This window comes from Nicotiana tomentosiformis, chromosome 4 (assembly GCF_000390325.3).
Source record: "Nicotiana tomentosiformis chromosome 4, ASM39032v3, whole genome shotgun sequence".
Lineage (NCBI taxonomy): Eukaryota > Viridiplantae > Streptophyta > Magnoliopsida > Solanales > Solanaceae > Nicotiana > Nicotiana tomentosiformis.
In genome coordinates, this window is record NC_090815.1 from 78,495,582 (window position 1) to 78,516,127 (window position 20,546).

The 20,546-nt window shown below is 35.6% G+C and overlaps 3 protein-coding genes and 1 long non-coding RNA gene across 4 annotated transcripts; 3 read left to right on the forward strand and 1 right to left on the reverse strand.

The window, feature by feature from the left end:
* Nucleotides 1–747: 747 nt before the first annotated feature.
* On the forward strand, nucleotides 748–2,565 carry LOC104120551 (transcription termination factor MTERF4, chloroplastic). Its single transcript, XM_009632348.4, has one exon. It carries the CDS (start codon nucleotides 906–908, stop codon nucleotides 2,415–2,417), a length of 1,512 nt encoding a protein of 503 aa, XP_009630643.1. The 5' UTR covers nucleotides 748–905; the 3' UTR covers nucleotides 2,418–2,565.
* A 4,707-nt stretch (nucleotides 2,566–7,272) lies between these two features.
* On the reverse strand, nucleotides 7,273–8,467 carry LOC138910645 (uncharacterized). Its single transcript, XR_011415784.1, has 2 exons — nucleotides 8,283–8,467; nucleotides 7,273–7,770 (listed from the first exon to the last, which is right to left on the reverse strand). It is a non-coding gene; the product is annotated as an uncharacterized lncRNA (long non-coding RNA).
* A 206-nt stretch (nucleotides 8,468–8,673) lies between these two features.
* LOC104120552 (GDSL esterase/lipase At4g16230-like) lies at nucleotides 8,674–15,354 on the forward strand. Its single transcript, XM_009632349.4, has 4 exons — nucleotides 8,674–9,140; nucleotides 10,547–10,780; nucleotides 11,337–11,595; nucleotides 14,980–15,354. The coding sequence occupies exons 1-4, from the start codon at nucleotides 8,739–8,741 to the stop codon at nucleotides 15,210–15,212; spliced, it is 1,128 nt and encodes a 375-aa protein (XP_009630644.1). The 5' UTR covers nucleotides 8,674–8,738; the 3' UTR covers nucleotides 15,213–15,354.
* A 1,550-nt stretch (nucleotides 15,355–16,904) lies between these two features.
* LOC104120553 (G-type lectin S-receptor-like serine/threonine-protein kinase At1g34300) lies at nucleotides 16,905–19,815 on the forward strand. The gene has a single exon (XM_009632350.4). It carries the CDS (start codon nucleotides 16,992–16,994, stop codon nucleotides 19,503–19,505), a length of 2,514 nt encoding a protein of 837 aa, XP_009630645.1. The 5' UTR covers nucleotides 16,905–16,991; the 3' UTR covers nucleotides 19,506–19,815.
* Nucleotides 19,816–20,546: the final 731 nt, after the last annotated feature.

The following is a 20,546-nucleotide window of genomic DNA, read 5'->3' on the forward strand; positions in this document are numbered from 1 at the left end:
GAGGAAGAAGAGGAGGCGTCTGAAGTTGTCAAAATTAGGGTATATATTAAAGAATTTTAAAAATATGAGTATAGGTAAAATGAGGGCGACCAAATAGGGTGCCCCGTTGCAATCTTTATGAAAACGTAATAGATTTGGGCTTGGATAAATACGGGTAATAAATTTAAGCTTTATGGGCATATTGTGTAGTTTACCCCAATTTAAGTTTTAGTGAAAATAGCACAGGCTAGCTAGTTTTCGGACTAGTAATAATTGAAAAATAGTCTGCGTTTGCAAAGTCATTGAAAAATAGCCACTATTTTGCTGTAACACGGAAAGTTCCAGCATAATATACTGGAGATTGTTGCACCTGTGTATGAACTTGCAGCATATTATACTGGAACTCCAACACACGGAAAATTCCAGCATAATATACTGGAGATTGGAGCATCTGTGTATGAACTTGCAACATATTATGCTGGAATATTTTTCGAATTTTGAAGTGTTTTCGTTCAGATTTATCTTTACATGAAAAGTTGCTAAATTTCGATTACTTTTGAAACTGTGGCTATTTTTCAATTACCACTTGTAAATCTTTTTTTAATTTTATTTCACCCCAATTTTTATGAGGTGAAGGCCTTAATTCTTGAAGCTGTCCCATGATTTAAAAAGGCTGCTGTTCGATGTCTAACATGAACCCAACACAATCGGTCCATGTATTGATGGCCCAGCCCATGAGTCCATATTGAGGTCAAAATTGCTCTTCTTTCTTCCTCCTCAATATTCCCATTCCCATTGAAGTTTAATGGATAGCAGCTTTGTTCTGCTTCAACAAAGGTAAGGCTTTTACGCCTTTGAGTTTCCATACATTCCATTTTCAGGTGAATTCATTTCGATTCTTGAATGATCTTTGCTTCTTCACTGAAATGACCTCAATATTAAGAAGAAACCAATCCTTAAAAACAATCCTCAGAACCCCCAAAGACCCATTTTTTACGAAACCAACCCTTAAACCCTACAAAAACCCTCAAACCTCATCTACTTACTTCCTCCCTAGGGTACTAAACCAAATATACTTTTCGACCCATTCGTCGAAATTCCCTGAATATGAAATGCCAACTGTAACATGGGGTGTAATCCAAGGCCGTAAAGAAAAGTTGGTGTCACGTGTCATAATCTGTGATTATTTGAAAAGTATAGGAATTATCCCTGATGAATTAGAGGAGTTAGAATTACCCTCAACCGTTGAAGTTATGCGCGAACGGGTTGAGTTCTTGCAGAAAATTGGACTGACAGTTGATGATATTAATGAATACCCTTTAATGCTTGGTTGTAGTGTGAGGAAAAACATTATTCCTGTTTTGTCATACTTGGAAAAAATTGGGATTCAAAAGTCTAGGCTTGGTGAGTTTGTTAAGAACTACCCCCAATGTCTACACGCTAGTGTCGTCGTGGAGCTTGTTCCGGTTATTAAATTTCTACGAGGTCTTGATGTTGAGAAACAAGATATTGGGTATGTTTTGATGAAATATCCTGAGTTGTTAGGGTTTAAGCTTGAGGGAACAATGAGTACTTCAGTTGCTTACTTGGTTAGTATAGGGGTTAATCCGAGGGATGTAGGGCCGATGGTAACACAATATCCATATTTTCTTGGAATGAGAGTTGGGACGACGATTAAACCACTTGTGGATTATTTGGTTTCGTTGGGTTTGCCAAAGAAAATCTTGGCGAGGATGTTGGAGAAGCGAGCATATCTACTTGGTTATGATCTTGAAGAGACGGTGAAACCTAATGTGAATTGCTTACTCAGTTTTGGAATTAGGAAGGATGCTTTGCCTTCTGTTATTGCACAATATCCACAAATTATTGGTTTGCCTTTGAAGGCTAAGCTGTCGTCGCAACAGTATTTCTTTAACTTAAAGCTCAAGATTGATCCTGATGGTTTTGCTCGAATAATCGAGAAGATGCCGCAAATTGTTAGCCTACACCAGCATGTGATAATGAAACCTGTTGAGTTCCTTCTTGGACGGGGATTTTCAGCTGATGATGTGGCGAAGATGATTGTTAAATGTCCTCAGTTAGTTGCTTTGCAAGTTGGCCTCATGAAAAATAGCTATTACTTTTTCAAGAATGATATGGGTAGACCAATGAACGAACTTGTGGACTTCCCGGACTACTTCACATACAGCTTGGAATCGAGAATCAAACCCAGGTACCAGAGGTTGCAAAGCAAAGGAATCAGATGTTCTTTGGCTTGGTTTCTCAATTGTAGTGACCAAAGATTTGAAGAGAGATTGTATGGTGATTATATAGAGCCTGAAAGTTCTGGTCCGTCATTTTATATGGGTGGGAAGTTAGAGCTACCAGGCAATGAGATCGTATCAGAAGAGGAGGAAAGTGATGATGAAACACTTTATAGACGCACTGTCTCATTGTAGTTTACTTTGTAACATTCGTGAATTGGGTATAAATGCTAATATCTTTCAATATTAGTTGAATTCTTTTGCTGCTTTTCTAGTTTGCCTAAGGCCCTTGTAACATTCTTATGTAATGATTCACATGATAATATACTTTTTTCAATCAAAAGATTTTCTCATGTGAATTATTTATCAAAAAAAAAAAAAAGGTAAAAGAATCATTTAACCAATCTGAGAACGAAATTGTGCATTGACAATTAGCAATCTTCTTGGCTTGGGATGAGCGGGAAGCTAATCCTCGTGAGCCCTTTCTTAAGATTTATGCAGCTGATGCTAGAAGCCTGTGATATGTCGATGTGTAATCATCCCTGCTATTGATCAATAGCTCTCACCCTCTGATGTTTATGTCATTTCTACTGTGACTAGATTGCAGCTTGTTCTTACTTTGATTTACTTTGTATTAGGCTTGTTGATGAAAAGGAGAAAGTACTGTTTAACTGTTCTTCTGTTATAGTTAAATAATGATAGAAGCCTAAGGGTAGAAAAACTCCTGCAAGGTGGAAAGCTTTGCAGTATCTTAAAATGCTTGTCTTTGTTAGAACTTTACTACTGAAACAGCACAGCACTTTGATCCATGCTGTGTTGTCTTTTTTCTTTTCCTGGAGTTATGTGCTCACATGATCTAACATGAATACGTAACACATCTCCTTGTTGCCATTCAGATGCAATAATATAAGAACTTTGTGAAAGAACTGAACGTACAATTATTGAAGCCATCTTACCTAACTTTTCTGGTATATAATGCTTTATGCATTCAAAACTGACATGGTTCAAATAGAAGCTTCTGCAGTTTTGTTTTTTGCATTCCTGTCTTAACAATGTGGATGCGTTTACGATCATGAACTTGAAACCTTGCAGACAGAAGTGTCTTCTTTAAGCTTTGAAGGATGCCATCTTATAGGCCATCCTACTGTGGCAACGGCAATATAATGTAATGCCTCATGTTTTCTTCTTCTTCCTCCTCTATTTTTTTTCCGTAGTTCTAGTTTACTTGCAAGATCAAGTTTTGTTTGCTTCAAATATTTCACTACATCCACTTTAAGCAGTAAGCACCCACCATCCCTGCCCCTAGAGATAGTTACTAATCTGACCTCCATGTGTGTAATACAGTTGAAGAGAGAGGTATAGCAGTTTGTATTCGTCAGTTTGCTCTTTTTGTGCTTTAGCATCTTATTCTTTTCTTCCTTAACTGATGTTCGGGATGTCCACTATGGAAGTACACATTATCTGAATTGATGTTATGCGGAGCAGAATTATCTTTAACTGAGACTTGATCAAAGGCGGGATGGATGTTCGGGATCCATTGAGTTTGGCAAGGTATGACCAGCATCTCATGATTACAATTCAGAATCTCTTCTCCTGGTGCCTTGTAGTTCTTTTTTTTTTAAATACAGGTCATTAGTGATATATATTTAGCTTTTGCATCAAAAGAAGAGATAAATTAAATAAATTTTCAGTGGTTTAGAAAATAAATGCTGGGTTTGCTCTAGTAGATGGAGATGGCTAGCATCAGTTATAGTGCATGTGGATTTGATTATTTCAATTCCATCCAAATCATAATTTTGACGATTTTTTATATGGGATCTTTATAGTACTCAGGGGCGAAGCTGCATGTCTTAAAGGGTGGTCAATTGACCAACCTTCGCCGAAAAGCTATACTGCGTATATAGGTAAAATATTAGATTTTAGAGATATAAAACATATATTGAACACTCTTTGTCGCAGAAATTTTTTCAATTCTTTTAAGTTTGAACACCCTTGAGGAAATTCCTGGCTTCGTTACTGATAATACTGATATACTAATTGTAGTACGTGACTTTCAGTTGATATCTTCCTTGTCTTAGCTTTGCCCATTTTTTTCAATAAGCACTTGTGCTTAGCTTTCCTTCATTTGGTAACATCTCTCCATGCTTGTTTGCTTTAGTAGATCATTAGCTGAGCTATTAACATTGAAAAAAGCATACTGAAATGAGAAAAAGTTGATCATGCTTTCCTATTTAGTGTAAATCTCAAGCTTGCCATCTTTGGTTGTTGACTTGGTTCGTGTATCCAAATATAAGATCAAACTGATAAAATGTCCTAACATCATAGCTTTAAGGGAATTGTAGAATCTTCACGTCGTTTTGTAGTATTAATACACTCGTGAGACACATCTGTGTATTTTCTTAAATTAGTGTATGTTTCCATTATCTCATCTCCATATGGTTCCATTCATTCTATTTCTTTGAGAATGATAAGTGATGTTTCATTGATGATAAAAACAAAACTGTGTGTGTGCTAGTATTCTTTCTGATGCCTTTAGACCATACTTTTCTTTGATCACCTTCTTCCACAATGGTGTTTCTGAATTGTTAAATCTCGAGAGCCACTTTGATTTTGTAATCTCAGATTTTTTATTCCCAGGGAACCAAGTTTCTTAGGTAGAGTGCAAGTCTTTCAGTTGACCAAATGGAAAGCTTTCTAATCGTTATTACCTTGCCGTAGAAATTGCTTGAAAGCACTTCATCAAAGAAGAAAATTGCTTCTCAGCTGGTTCAATTTGTTTTGAACCTTGACAGGCATGGGAAATATTAGCTTGACATATGAGGGGAGTGAGTCCAGGACACTATTAATGAGCACAAGTGTGGCCCCAAGTGTTAGATATATATGCTTCTTTCAGTTGGATAGCCTTTTCAATAATGCCTTGCCAGATGATATCAGCTTTACATTTGGCGGAAGCAAGCCAGTTTTGAAATACTCCATTTGGAACTTTATTCAACTCAGTTAATGTGTGACTGCTTCAAAAACTGTGAGAATCAGTCTCAGATGCCTAAGTTGCTCCATATCTGGCATGTAAAAGGTGGTGATGTGAGATGGACATGTTCTGAGCATTGTTGATCACTTAAAAACCTTTCAGCCGACAATGAGCTTACGCAGTAGGCCACATAACTTCTCCATTTAGTACCAAACACTAAATCTTTAAGCAACGAAAAGAGAGAATCCCAGTTTGCAAATCTTTAACCTTTTTCTTGTTATCTAGACATTCGTTAGCAATTAAAGTTGCATCCAAAATTTGTCTCCCTTTTGTGTGTTCTTGGATCTCTGTTAACAGATTATTTTTCTCACACTACCAGTCAAGCTAATGGTCTAAAATCTTGCAGCTCCATGGCACCATTCTTCTTTGGAATTAGAGCAGCAATGTATGTATTCAGTAGCATTCTGGCTTCTTTCAAACCTTCCTCGACTGTAAAAGAAGCCTAAAGCTTTCATTTATCACTGGCCAGCATTTTTTTGTAGAATGCCTTTGTGAAACTATACTAGGGATAATTATTTGTCCTCAAATGTGGAGAGAGAGTAATATACTGAAATCAATAGTAGCAATAAATTGAGAGCAAAGAATAAATACTCAAAATATCCTTTCAACATAACAAGCAAAAGAGATCAGAGGGAGTATTTAATAGCATTAATTTTTTGTAGAATGCCACGCGCGTGTACCCCATATATATATTAATGGCAAAGGTCCAAATATATCCTTGTACTTTCGAAAATGGTCTAAAAATATCCCTCGTTATACTATTGGGTTATCTATACCCCTGCAGCCATACTTTGAGTTCAAATATACCCTTCATTTAAACGGAGGGACACGTGTCATCGATTTGTTGGCCAATTCTAAATATCTCCTAATTAATTAAAAAGTAATTTTTTAAACACAATTTTTTTTTTTTGTAAAAACTGGAAAAAACTGAATTTTTTTTTACTAAAAACTGAAAAAAAAGAAGAAAATATTTGTTTTTTCAGTTTTTACAAAAAAACTGCTTTAAAAACAAAACTGAAAAATATTTTCTAAAACAATGTTTTTGTAAAAACTGGAAACAAAAACTGAAAAATAATTTTCTAAAGCAATTAAAAACTGAAAAAAACTGATTTTTTTTAATTAAAAACTGAAAAAAAGAAAATATTTGTTTTTTCAGTTTTTACAAAAACATTGCTTTAGAAAATTGCTTTTCAGTTTTTTTTTAGTTTTTACAAAAAATAATTGCTTTAGAAATTATTTTTCATTTTTTAAAAAATGAAAAAGCAATATTTTTCTAAAAACTGGAAAAACATATTTTCGATTTTTTCAGTTTTTAGTAAAAACAAATTCAGTTTTTTTCAGTTTTTACAAAAACATTGCTTTAGAAAATTGCTTTTCAGTTTTTTTTTAAAGCAGTTTTTTTGTAAAAACTGGAAAAAAAAATTATTTTCGTTTTTTTCATTTTTAGTAAAAATTATTTTAGTTTTTACAACAAAAAATAAATTGTTTTAGAAAATTACTTTTTAATTAATTAGGAGATATTTAGAATTGGCCAACAAGCCGATAACACGTGTCTCTCCGTTTAAATGAAGGGTATATTTGAACCCAAAGTATGACTGCAGGGGTATAGATAACCCAATAATATAACGAGGGGTATTCTTATACCATTTTTGAAAGTACAAGGATATATTTGACCCTTTGCCGATATATTACAAGGATATATTTGACCCTTTGTCGATATATTAATGAGGAAAAAACTCAAGTTCCTGAAAATTTAAATAGACTATTAAAGAACATTTTGGATTTATAATTAAAATTAAAGCTAAAGAAAAAAATTCAAGTTTCAGAAAATGATGAATTTTAATCTTAATTTAAATATTATTAAAGAACGTTTTTGAGTTATAAAATAAAAGGTAAAGAAGAAAAATTCAAGTTCCTCAAAATGATGAATTTTAAGTTGAATTTAAATATTATTAAAGAATATTCTTGAATTATAAAATAAAAAGCTATAAGAAAAAAATTCAAATTCATAAAACTGATGAATTATATTTGATTAGCTAATATAAAAACCATATCCAACAGATATCTTAAAAAACAAAAGCAGTAAAGGTGATCCATCAAACGTTGTACATGTTGGAATTGTAAGCTTGTGTAGCTTAAAGAGGGTAAATGAGAAATGAAAGGAAAATGAAATATTTGAGTTTCCCTCCTTGACAAAGGGACATTATCCCATATTAGAGGAAGAAAAGGCTTTTGATGGGTATATATATAATTGCTCTTCTTCTAGCTCTTAAAGAGTTAAGAAGAAGGCAAGCCTCGCGCCGTCGTCGTCGCTCGCTAGCTCGGCTTCGGATTCCCGTGACCCGTTTTCTTTCCCGGATTATTTTAAATTCATTTTCCCGCAATATTTCAAACAACCTGTTCCATGGCTGTTTCCGAAAGGTTGCAAACCTTTTCAGAAACAATGCCAGCAACTCTATAAATATACTTTGAATCCCAGAATCTTTCCTTACGAAATTTTCTGATCTTCTTCTCCTTCTTCTGCACAAAAATTTCGGTGAGTTAAATCGTTCTATCCTGGGAGGATATAATCCAGCACCTCGGGTACTTGAGGGGAATAATTTCCTTAAGGACACATTGTGTATTCAGTGGGCTCGATTTATTCCTATACTGATTTTCCAGAATTTATTTCGTTAAACAAGTATTACTAACTTTCTGTTTTGTTTATATATTTCAGAAAGTTTAATGGTTTAATTGTTTATTATAGCGATACAGATTTATAACACTACCTGTGTCCTAAGTTGGCACATACACCAGATGAAAGCAATAAACGTGAGGCATGCTGAGACTTGTATTATAATATAATGAGATGTAACAGAATATGTGTACATAAGATAATTACAATTAATATACCAAAGGATAATGCTAGCAACGCCTGCTTTAATATCCTCAAATGTGCAAAAACATTAACCGTGGTAGCCAAATGAACAAACATTAAATGCTAGAATGTGAAAAGTCTTGTAAATGAAATGAAAATTAAGAAAATTTATTACCTAGTTGAAAGCCAACAGTAATTACTGGTACGTCGAGCAATTCTCCTCATTTACCCAGTTGAATGTACATAAAAATACATAATCATTTAATTAATTGGTAAGCTTAAATTTAAAGATTCTATTTTTATGTCAGTTCCTTGATTTTCGCATGGAGAGAGGAGTAAGTTCCTTTTTCGTATTTGTTGTACTAAACATTATAATGAAATTGGCCTTGCTGTTATTTTCCATCTCAAATATGCCTCTCCTACTAACGGTTTTCTGTCAAGTGGCAACAGTTCCAGAGTTAGTTAGTACCGTTCAATTCTAACTTATTATAGTATTTTATTCCTATCCATTTAAAGAAAAGCGGTACTCAATTTTTTTGACTTGTCTATAAAAAGGAACTCTCAAAAAAGGAAAGGATGAAAAAGGAAAAAGAAAAACACAAGAGAAAGAAACAAGTCGAATTGCATTATTATGTCTCAAAAGCAAAAAACTCAAATTCTTCTCATCTTGAGCTTCTCTTTTTATGCTCATCTTCTTTCTCAATGCAACTGTGAATGCAAATTTGGCGTATCAGGCACAAAAATCCGAGGGATGATGGTATTTGGCAGCTCATTGGTTGATAATGGGAACAACAATTTTCTTGTAAAATCAAACGCAAAGGCAAATTACTTGCCTTATGGAGTAGATTTTGTAAGGGGACCAAGTGGTAGATTTACAAATGGGAAGAATGTGATTGATCTTATTGGTGAGAATTTAGAGCTTCCTCAAATTCCAACATTTAAAGATCCAGAAACTAAAGGAAGTTGCATTGTTCATGGTGTTAACTTTGCTTCTGGTGGTTCTGGGATTCTTGATGAAACTGGTGCTGTTTCTGTGAGTATATACTCTACTACTTTCTTTATTTTTTATTTTTATTTTAAGAAATTAAATATTCTCCGTTGGAGTCATCAAAAGGTATAAATAATTTAGGTGGTTTGAGATCATGTCATAGCATATATAAAGTCCCAACTACCTGCATTCTTAATTAAAAGGTGAATGGAGGGATTATCCTTAATTACGTAATTAAGGGGTGGATCTGTTGTCAGGAAGGATATTTATCACCCAACATGTATATTTTCTTATGTTTCTATGTTATATTGAGAGACAACGCGCTGATTGGGCTAATGAATTCTGAAAGTCCGGTCACTATCAACGAGTGTATTTTTTATCAAGAGTTTTTGATTTGAGCTAAATTTTTTGACAGTGAGTGCTTCCCCTCTTAGTTAGCTCTACTTGGCATGATTTCAAATTAATTTGAGAATATGTTCTAACAAAAAATGGTTATTAGGATACAGAGGAGAGAGAGAGAGGCGTACATAACACCTCGTTCTTTTGTCGATTCTACGACGTAGGCTTGTGATTTTGCATAACATAGAAACACCTTTATTCAATAGAAACATCAATATCCCCCACAACGGTCCCCAGTCCCCTTAACATGTTACAAAATCTTCTTCCTTTTTATTTTCTTTCTTATTCTTATATTTCCCAATTTTGGTTAGTGTCCAACCACACAGTTACAAACCACATAATACTTTAGTTTCCAATTAACTGTTTTAAGCTCTAAGTACAAACAGAACCTTTGATTATGCTTTTCTGAAAGTCCAATTGGAAGAAAAATCTCTCTCTTAAATGTTACCAAATTATATAGGCTGCAATAATTAAGATACCACTGTAAAATTGACAGCAATCTGATAGCGGAGGTAGTCCTCACTTGGATAATGTATCACCCATAATTTTTTCCCCTGCATGCACTTAAAGTAATATCCTACTTATGATAATAAAAGTTGTTATAACCACATATAAAGAGAGTCTTTATAACTTTAACACCTTTAATATGGTTTATATTTTGCTAGTTTTTCACTTAAAACGTTGTATAGTTTTACTTTACCCATCAACAATCACAATAATGTGAACAGGTGAAGATCAAATGTCTCCAACTACTAAATTGCGTTTATGTGATGGTACTTCTCTCTTGATTCTCCTAGTCTTATTGTCTCCTAATCAAGATTAGAAAAAAAAAATCCTGGAAACTCGAAGAGATCCAAAACTTCTTATTGACCATCAAAACTTATAGTCTAGTCAATGAGAGTCTTTCACACAATAGATGTGGGTTCGATTTTGACTATTCCTTTTCCAATTATCTCATCATTTATGTAGCAATTTATGTGACAATATTTCATTTTTAGTCTGTTCCACTGTAGATTATTATTGATGTTTGATTCTTAATTAAATTATTGCAGGGGGAGGTGATGAGCTTAAATGAACAAATCAGAAACTTAGAGAATGTGACGTTGCCTGAGTTGGAAGTACAGCTGGGATGCAATGGCAAAGAAGCACTGGGAAATTACCTGTTTGTTGTGGGAAGTGGAGGCAATGATTTTTCACTCAACTACTTCTTAAACTTCCCCAACAACAATGCCACTCTTCCAGCTTTCATTTCTAAGTTGATCAATGGTCTCTCTCACCAGATCCAGGTCTGCCTCTAACTAACTTCTTTCTTGCATTTTTTCCCCACTTTTGGTCTTATATTATTTTAATTTTAAAAAATCTACAGTATTTGTTTTCTTTAGGTTTTGGTATAGTTTGAGGCAAGAAAATGAGAAAAATTTGTTATACTCCTTTTTTTTCAAGAAGAATAGTTAGGAGAAAATCTATTATTTAAAATTGGATGGAGATTTTTTTTTTTTTTGTTTCCCCGTTCGGTGTCTAGAGCCCGCATTGAGGCTCAACTAAATCCGACTCTACCACAACCCTTGTTGGTAGTTGAAAGGAGAGTTTGATTTTAAAGCAAAGTTAGGAGGTGAAAAATAATTGTAGTCCAAACCTCATGTCCACATTTTCATACTTTTGACTGTACTATTTTCGGGAAAAAAAGTACTACAGTATTTGGCAATCTCGCTATCCTAATTATGATAGTAGTAAACGAAGTACTATAATATATTTAACATTTGTGTTAAATCAAAGTTAGACGTCTAATTATAAGACATATAAAAGAGAATATATCTTAATATGGATAATTTGATTTTGCAGAGGTTGTACGACTTGGGAGCAAGAAAATTTGTGGTAATGTCATTATATCCGAATGGGTGCAGTCCAATGGTTAGGGCAAGAATTCCCATTCCAATGCCCACTGACTGCGTACAAGCAATAAATGTACCTCTACGTCTTTACAACAATAACTTAAGGAGTTTGGTCGATGAGATGACGCAAAAAATGCCTGGTTCTAAACTAGTCTATGTTAATGTTTACAAGATCATTAGGGATATCATACGAACTCCTACTCAACATGGTAAGTACTTTCAATTCTTTCCTTTTTTATTTTTATTTTCTGGATATTCTTTTTGTGGTACATATATGGGTTTGTCTTATCACTTTAGGGTTAGTTTGATTGGTAGGATAAATGAGAACAATTCCGAGACAGCGGGACTAATGTATGATTACTTCATTCTAGTTCGGAAGAATATTTAAGTTCGAAATTGTTTATACCTCAATTTTGGTATAATTTATCCTACGTTATATGTGGGATAACAATGTTGGAATTACTATTCCCTTGATGAAAGAACAAAATGACATATTTGCCCTTCTTCAAAGCTTTTTCCACAAATTAAGTCTTTTTGCAAAATCAAGGTTAAAATTAAAAATAAAAGCTTATCTTAGTTTAATCTAATTTAAACAATAACAACAATAACATATCCAGTGTAATCCCACATTGTGGGGTTTGGGAAGGGTAAAGTGTATGCAGACCTTACTCCTACCTTGTGAAGGTAGAGGCTATTTTCGAAGGACTCTTGGCTCAAGAAAAAATAATTTCAGCATGTTTGAACAGGAGAATAACAATAAGAGGTCATATTGAAAATACTAAAGACAAGAATGTTAACAACACAAATAGCAAAGTAGCAAGATAACTAAAGCAAGGGGAACAACATATAATAATAAAAATTGAAGAATAAAAAAAATACTAAAATTATAATACTAATATTGGTATTGAAAAACACAGAGCCGATACGGAGTACCAGACTCGACGGCCTACTAACCTTCTACCCTAATCTTTGACCTCCGATCCATATCTTCCTATAGTCTAGGGTCATGTCCTCAATAAGATGGAGACATGCCATGTCATGTCTAATCACTTCTCCCTAATACTTCTTTGGCTTACCTCTACCTCTCCTTAGACCCACAACAACCAACCTCTCTCACTTCCCCACTTAGGGTATCTATGCATCTTCTCTTCACACCATTTCAGCCTCGTTTCCCTCACTTGTCATCCATAAAGTCCACTCTCATCTTATCCCGAATAACTTCGTTCCTAATCATATCTCTTATATTATGGCCACACATCCACCTCAACATCCTCATTTCCATTACTTTTATCTTCTAAGCATGAGGTTCTTGACTGGCCAACACTTCGCCGCATACAACATAGCTGATCTAACAAGAACTCTATAGAACTTACCTTTAAGTTTTGGTGGCATCTTCTTATCACACAAGACACCAGATGCAAGCTTCCATTTTATCCACCACACTCCAATACGATGTGTGATATCATCGACAATCTCCTAATTTTCTTGGATTACTGATCACAGATACTTGAAACTTTATCTCTTGGGGATGACTTGTGTATTAACCCTCACTTCCACATCTTCCTCCTGGAGTACATCACACAACTTGCACTCCAAGTACCCCGTCTTAGTCATGATCAACTTAAAGACATTGGATTCTAGGGTCTTTCTCCAAACCTCCAGCCTCGCGTTAACTCTGCTGCATGTCTCGTCAATTAATATTATGTCATCTGCAAATAACATACACCATGGGACTTTTCCTTATATATATCGCATCAACACATTGATCACCAAGGCAAAAATAAATGGGCTAAGGGTTGATCCCTGGCGCAACCTCATTACTACTGGAAAGTACCTCGAGTCTCCTCTCACTGCTTTTACCCGAGTTTTGGCCTCATTGTACATGTCCTTAATCGCCCTAATGTATGCCATATGTACACCTCTTGCCTCTAAATATCCCCATATAACCTCCCTAAGAACTTTGTCGTATGCGTTTTCTAGGTCAATAAACACTATACTTAAGTCTCTCTTCCTTTGCTTATATTGCTCCACCAATCTCCTAACAATATGAATGGCTTCTGTAGTAGATCACTCCGTCATGAATCCGAATTGGTTCTTGAAATAGACACCCTCTTCCACACCCTCATTTCCACCGCATTTTCCCAAATCTTCATCATGTGACTAAGCAGCTAGGTACCCCTACAGTTGTTACAGTTTTCAATATCATCTTTGTTCTTGTACAACTGATTCATCGTACTCCACCTCCATTCTTCGGGCATCTTTGCCGTCCTAAAAATAATATTAAATAACCTAGTCAGCCACTCCATACCTGTTTTGCTTGCGATCTTCCAAATTTTAATAGAATTTTGTCTGGCCCGGTCGTTCTTTCCCTCCTCATCTTACGCATAGCCCCTGTAACCTCCTTGAACTTAATATGTATAAAATACCTAAAATCTCGACGTCTTTCGGAGTGTTCTAAATCACTCAACATAATATTTATGTCCCCCTCTTTATTCAAGAGTTTATGAAAGTATGTCTGCCATCTTCGCCTAATGTGTGCATTCTCCACCAATACTTTGCCTTTCTTGTTAGATGTACTTCACTTGGTCCAGGTCTCGGATCCTCCTCTCTCTCGCCTTAGAGAGCCTGTACAATTTTTTATCCCCAACTTTGTCCTCTATATCCACATACAAGTGTTCAAATGCGGTCGTTTTTGCCGACGAAACTACTAACTTTGCTTCCTTATTCATCGTCTTATACACCTCCTTATTCATCCTCCTTTCCTCCTCGTCTTTGCTCTTCACTAGCCTTAATGTAGGCCACCTTCTTGGCTTCTACTTTCCCTTGGACCTCTTCATTCCACCATCAATTCCCTTGTTGCCCATTGAAGTGACCCCTCGAGACCCCCAAAACTTCTCTAGTTACTTTTCTAATGCAATTAGCTGTCCTATCACACACACTGTTTGCATCACCATTACTACCCCAAGCCTCCTCAGCTATCAACTTCTTCCCCATCTCCTGAGCTTTGGCCTTACTCAAACCGCTACATTTGATCCTTGGTTAGACATACACAACTCTCTTCTGGCTCTTCCTCTTAATCTCGAAGTCCATAGCCAAGAACTTTTGTTGGGTCGTAAGATTCTCATTCGGAATAACCTTGCAGTCCATAGACCTCTATCACCTTTCCTAAAGAGCAAGTAATATATTTGAGTCTTAGCCACCGTACTACGGAAGGTAACCAAGTGCTTCTCCTTCTTCGGGAAACTCAAATTATCTATCACCAAATCAAAAGCCTTTGCGAAGTCCAAAAACGAAACTCCTCCTTCGTTCCTATCCTCAAAATCAAAATCGCCATATACATCATCATAACCTCCTAACATAGACTCGATGAAGCCATTGAAGTCTCCTCTTATGAAAAGTTTCTCGATATGCGCAATACATCTCACAACCTCATCCAAATCCTTCTAATATAAACTAAATATGTATTTTATATTATATTTAATATATCCCACTTAATTTTATCCTGTGAAGTAAATAATTCCATCATTATTTAAGTGAAAAAGTGATTGATTTTTTAACCGATTGTGACAAGTCTTTTCTATTTACGTACACAGGTTTTGATGATACAAAGCATTCGTGCTGTGAACTTACAACAATAAAGGAAGGCGGGACTGAGACTTTGTGCAAAACTGGAGGGCATGTTTGTTCAAGTAGGAGCAAATATGTGTGGTTTGATGGGTTGCATCCCACAGAAGCAGTGAACGTTGTGCTTGCTAACAAGGTCTTTGCCTCCGATCTTCAAGTTGAAGTCTACCCTACAAATGTTAAAAACCTCGCGGAACAATAAAATATGGCTTTTCATGTTCTAATTCTATAAGACTATATATGTAGAACTTAATTACTGGTGTATAACTGTATTTTAGTACGATGATTGCAGTATGTAGGACCCTTTTTCTTTTGCATAACACAAGTTTTTAGAGTTTGGGTTAGACCCATTGCAAATGTTCTTTTAGTTCTCGCAAGAAGTTTTAGCTAAAGCGTTTGCAGTTAGAACTATACCAATATTTTCTTAACACATAAGAAGAGGAGGAGAAGTCGAAGGAATTGCAGAAGAAGCTAGCTTCTGCTGCTTAAATCAGAAATGGATTATATTTGAACAAATATTTAAATTGTAATTATGTTTTAAATAGCAACATTAACAATGGCTATACCGTGTTATTTCTACGATTTGCACTATCACGCATGACTCTCTTTTCTTAGAGCTGCTCCATTATTAAGCTCCGCTCAAATTTTTGTTTGATTTTGAAAATTTTAGTTTCTGAAACTTTAATTTGAAAATAATTTTAAGAGGGAGTTTTATGTTTGAATTCATTTAGGAAATACTTTTGGATAATGTTTCTCTACGTTAATACCCATTATCATGTCGACTCCATTTTTTTTCTGTACTTAACAAAATTTAAAAAGCTTACATGTGGTTTTCAATTTGATTTTGATTTAATTTCTTTAGTTAATTTACGAAGAAGAACTTTGGTTTACTTGCAGTACCTTTGAGAAAAATGTTTTTCCAGAACATTTTGGTTAGGTTTTCTCAAAACTTACCTTCGGGTTATTTTTGTTCCTAAGAGCAATCCGATGAAATTGACTGTTATTAATCCGAAACTTTTTATTTAAAATATGAAAAGCTTTTTAACTAAACGGATATATTAACAAATACGACATCTTTTGCCACAAGGATCGTTAAATAACAAATGTATTCAGCAAAACAAAAAAAACAAATGAATTTAATGTCAATAATTGACGAAGTATATATATATATATATATATATATATATATATATATATATATATATATATATAAAGTAATATTTAACTTATATACATAATAAAAAAATTTCAAATTCAATACTACCTTTATAACATAAATTGCATAAAAAAACCTAGATAAAAAAATTAAGCGAGTTAACCTTCTTATAAATTGAGGCAAATGTATTCTTTACTCACGGGCTAATTTGACCAAATCATACGATATTCCCTCCTTTTTTGTTTTTATATTTATTTTCCTTTACTCAGTCCACCTGCGTGAATTTGGTTTTCCTCTGTTTGCTTTGCTATTTGACTATTCCAAACTTTCAAATATGTTAAGTGATGATTCTTCAAGTAAGTTAATTTATCTTGACTGCTTAAAACGTTTGACTTTTTAAACATTACTGTTATTCTCAAATTTCAATCAACTAAATGAAACACCAACTCTTTCAGCCAAATGCAAATTCCAAAATCAAAATTTAAGTGGAGATAAAATATTTGATATTCCAAGGTACTCCAAATATATGTTTTAGTCTAAAATTAAGTCACAACACATAACTATTATCTTCAAATTTCAATCAATTAAATCAAACACCATTTTTTCCAGACAAATACGAATTCCAAAATCAAGATTCAAGTCCAAATAAGAAAAGCAAAACCCATAAGTCAAAGTCGTCTCCTCTTCTTTCCCACCTTCCCTTGTCTTCTTCATGTCATCTCCTCCCCCCTCCCCCCCCCCCCCCCCCCGAAAAAAAAAACAATGGCACGAAACTCATAAAGCCACACCAAAATCCTCTTTCTTCTCAACCCATCTTCTTGAAAAATGAAAGCACTATTCTTCATTTTCACTATTATTATTATTACCATAGAAGCTGCAGATATTCTTCCTGGTTCAACCCTTTTAGCTTCAGATCCAAACTCGAAATGGTCCTCTCCAAACAACACCTTCACTCTCTCCTTCTTACAACTGGACCCCACAAACCAAAACACATATTTTGCTTCCATTTCTTACAACAACATACCCATTTGGACAGCCGGTGGCACCACCGTCAACGGTGGCGCAGTTGATTCCTCCGCCGCACTCCGGTTCTTGTCCAACGGTGACCTTGTGCTCACAAATGGACCTTCAGGTATTGTTGTGTGGAGCTCAAGAACTGCAAATCTTGGTGTTTCCTCAGCTTCTCTTGATGAAAATGGTAATCTTGTACTTAAAAATGGTACCTTTTTAAACATTTGGTCTACTTTTGATAACCCAACTGATACTATTGTACCTGCTCAGAATTTCAGTAAAGATCATGTTTTGTCATCTGGGTTGTATTCTTTTAAGCTTAGGAATAATGGGAACTTGTCACTTTGGTGGAATGACTCTATAGTATATTATAATTCTGGGTTGAATTCTTCTTCTAATGTGAACTTAACTTCTCCTAGTTTGAGTATGCTGCCTATTGGGATTCTTTCACTTTTTGATCGTAGCCTTTCAAGTCCTTTAAATGTTGTTTATAGTAGTGATTATGCTGATGAAGGGAATATTTTGAGGTTCTTGAAGTTGGATTCTGATGGGAATCTTAGGATTTATAGTTCAACTCAAGGTAGTGGGACTCAAAATGTGAGATGGGCTGCTTTGACCGATCAGTGTCAGGTCTTTGGATATTGTGGGAATTTTGGGGTTTGTAGTTATAATGAGACTGGTCCTGCTTGTGGATGTCCTTCAATGAATTTCGAGTTTAATGATCGGAATGATAGTCGAAAAGGGTGTAAGAGGAAAGTTGATCTTAGTAATTGTCCTTCCAATTCGACGATGTTGCAGTTGGATAATGCTAAGTTCTTGACTTATCCTCCGGAATTGTCTGAGCAGATTTTTTCTGCTGGTATTTCTGCATGTAGGTTTAACTGTCTTGTTAATGGTGCTTGTGTAGCTTCTACTTCTTTAGCAGATGGTACAGGGATGTGTTATTTTAAACAGCCCAACTTCGTTAGTGGTTATCAGGCGCCAACCCTCCCGAGCACTTCATTTGTTAAGATATGTGGTCCCGCATTGCCTAATCCTTCTGCGGTTTCAGAGACTGTTCAGAAGAAAAATGGAGGAAGGGTTCCTGGCTGGGTTGTTGCGCTTGTGGTTGTGGCTAGTCTCTTGGGTTTGATCTTGTTGGAGGGTGGTTTGTGGTGGTGGTGCTTTAGGAACAGTTCGAAATTTGCATCACTGTCGTCTCAATATGCGCTTCTTGAATATGCCTCTGGTGCCCCTGTGCAGTTTACGTACAAGGAGCTTCAGCGGACAACAAAGGGTTTTAAGGAGAAGCTTGGTGCAGGAGGATTTGGGGCTGTTTATCGGGCAGTTCTGGCTAATAAGACTGTTGCTGCAGTGAAGCAGCTGGAAGGAATTGAGCAAGGCGAGAAGCAATTCAGAATGGAGGTTGCAACTATAAGTAGCACACACCATTTGAATTTGGTGAGATTAATTGGGTTTTGTTCTGAAGGACGCCACAGGCTACTGGTGTACGAGTTCATGAAAAATGGTTCTCTTGATAAGTTCCTCTTTGCGGAAGATCATTCGTCAGGAAAGCTTTTGAACTGGGAGCATCGATATAATATTGCTTTGGGGACAGCAAGAGGTATCACATACCTTCATGAGGAATGTCGAGATTGTATTGTTCACTGTGACATAAAGCCTGAGAACATATTGTTGGATGAGAACTACGCTGCCAAAGTATCAGATTTTGGCCTAGCCAAGCTCGTTAACCCAAAGGACCACAGGCATAGAACCTTGACAAGTCATGTGAGGGGTACTAGAGGATACTTGGCTCCAGAGTGGCTGGCCAATCTTCCTATAACATCCAAATCCGACGTGTACAGTTATGGTATGGTGTTACTGGAAATAGTGAGTGGAAAAAGGAATTTTGAAGTCTCGGAAGAGACTAGCCGGAAAAAATACTCTTCGTGGGCATTTGAAGAATTTGAAAGGGGTAATACGGAGGCCATTTTGGACAAAAAGCTCTCCAAACAAGAGATGGATATGGAACAAGTTATGAGAGCAATTCAGGTGAGCTTTTGGTGCATCCAAGAGCAACCATCTCAAAGGCCAACAATGGGCAAGGTGGTTCAGATGTTAGAAGGCGTTACTGAGATTGATCGGCCACCTGCACCTAGGGCTACTGAAGGGTCCTTTGCTGGAACTAGCTTAAACGCCAGTAGCACAAGCGCTTTTTCCACCTTTGCGGCCTCAGCCCCAGCTCCCTCTTCATCATCATCATTCCAAACTGCAGGTTTCCAGTCTTCGGCTTCTGCAAAGAATGTTGATAAGCCATCATCATCACTTTTACACTCCGAAACTAAGTGAGTCTAAACCATACACTTCCCATTCCCTACAAGAACTGATGGGAATTTTAGTATCTCAAAGATCATGGTTTGATTGGTATCTTGCAATTCATATTGTATAGTAGATAGGTTTTGGCATGTATATTAGTAGATATCTTGCTACTCGTTTATATTGGAAAATAGCACACTTATTTTCCATATCCTATTGTTCGCCAGAATTGGGCGAGTCTGTCCATGTCTTTGGTGATTGTCCGATGTTTTCGATAAAGAGCTAGATACATATATAGTTTCTTTATGAGAAATATCAGCAAGCAAAATCATTGTCTCCTACATTACTGGACAGTCTTTGGGGTGTTTCAGCTGGTCTTTTAAGGGGATGGTACCTTTTGATGCCAACATCAACCTCCTTTGATTCTTTGCACCAACAATTAGATTAGTGTAGCTTCTTTGCACCAGCACTTTTAGACTACCTTTTTGGTTGAATAAAAAAAAAAATGGTACTCCCTCCGTCGTCTTATGAATCTGTGGTCTTAAATTAAAGATATGTGTAATGTATCCAAAGTTCATAAACATGCTATGAGGGTGCTGGAGTTAAAAGTTACTAAATATAGAAAGAGATATTCTTTTTTATGGGAGGGGTTGAGGCTGTTGAATGTGAATTGGAAACATGGCTATAATATCATTTGATTGTAGAATAGCAATGTCAACTTTGGGGAACCACTAATTGACTTGTATTAGTAGCTTGATATTTTAGAGGCTGGGGGTCCCAGTCTCAACATTAAACTAGCTCAGTAGCTCATAGTTTGGTTGGCTTTCATTTTCAATAATTTCTTGTGCTGGCTTTTGCTTAAATGACGTCTTTAAAAGGAAATAGATGGCCATTACTTGTTGGCATTAATGCAATAAACAAACACACACATATTTTGCGCAAAATCCTTTATCTTTTTTAGAAAGATATCTTTTCCTACAAAGGAATGAGGAAAGGATCCTGTGATGCTTTGTCAGAGATCCTTTCTCCACTCAAATGGGAACTTGGAATTGTCTTCACAAATTTCTCCTTTTA

What these genes read in the sequence shown, in the direction of transcription:
- LOC104120551 (XM_009632348.4), top strand. Translation starts at nt 906, where the DNA reads ATGACCTCAATATTAAGAAGAAACCAATCCTTAAAAACAATCCTCAGA.
- LOC104120553 (XM_009632350.4), top strand. Translation starts at nt 16,992, where the DNA reads ATGAAAGCACTATTCTTCATTTTCACTATTATTATTATTACCATAGAA.
- LOC104120552 (XM_009632349.4), top strand. Translation starts at nt 8,739, where the DNA reads ATGTCTCAAAAGCAAAAAACTCAAATTCTTCTCATCTTGAGCTTCTCT. An exon ending in ATGAAACTGGTGCTGTTTCT is followed by an intron (nt 9,141 to 10,546) that starts GTGAGTATATAC and finishes AAATTATTGCAG; the next exon opens with GGGGAGGTGATGAGCTTAAA. An exon ending in ACGAACTCCTACTCAACATG is followed by an intron (nt 11,596 to 14,979) that starts GTAAGTACTTTC and finishes TTACGTACACAG; the next exon opens with GTTTTGATGATACAAAGCAT.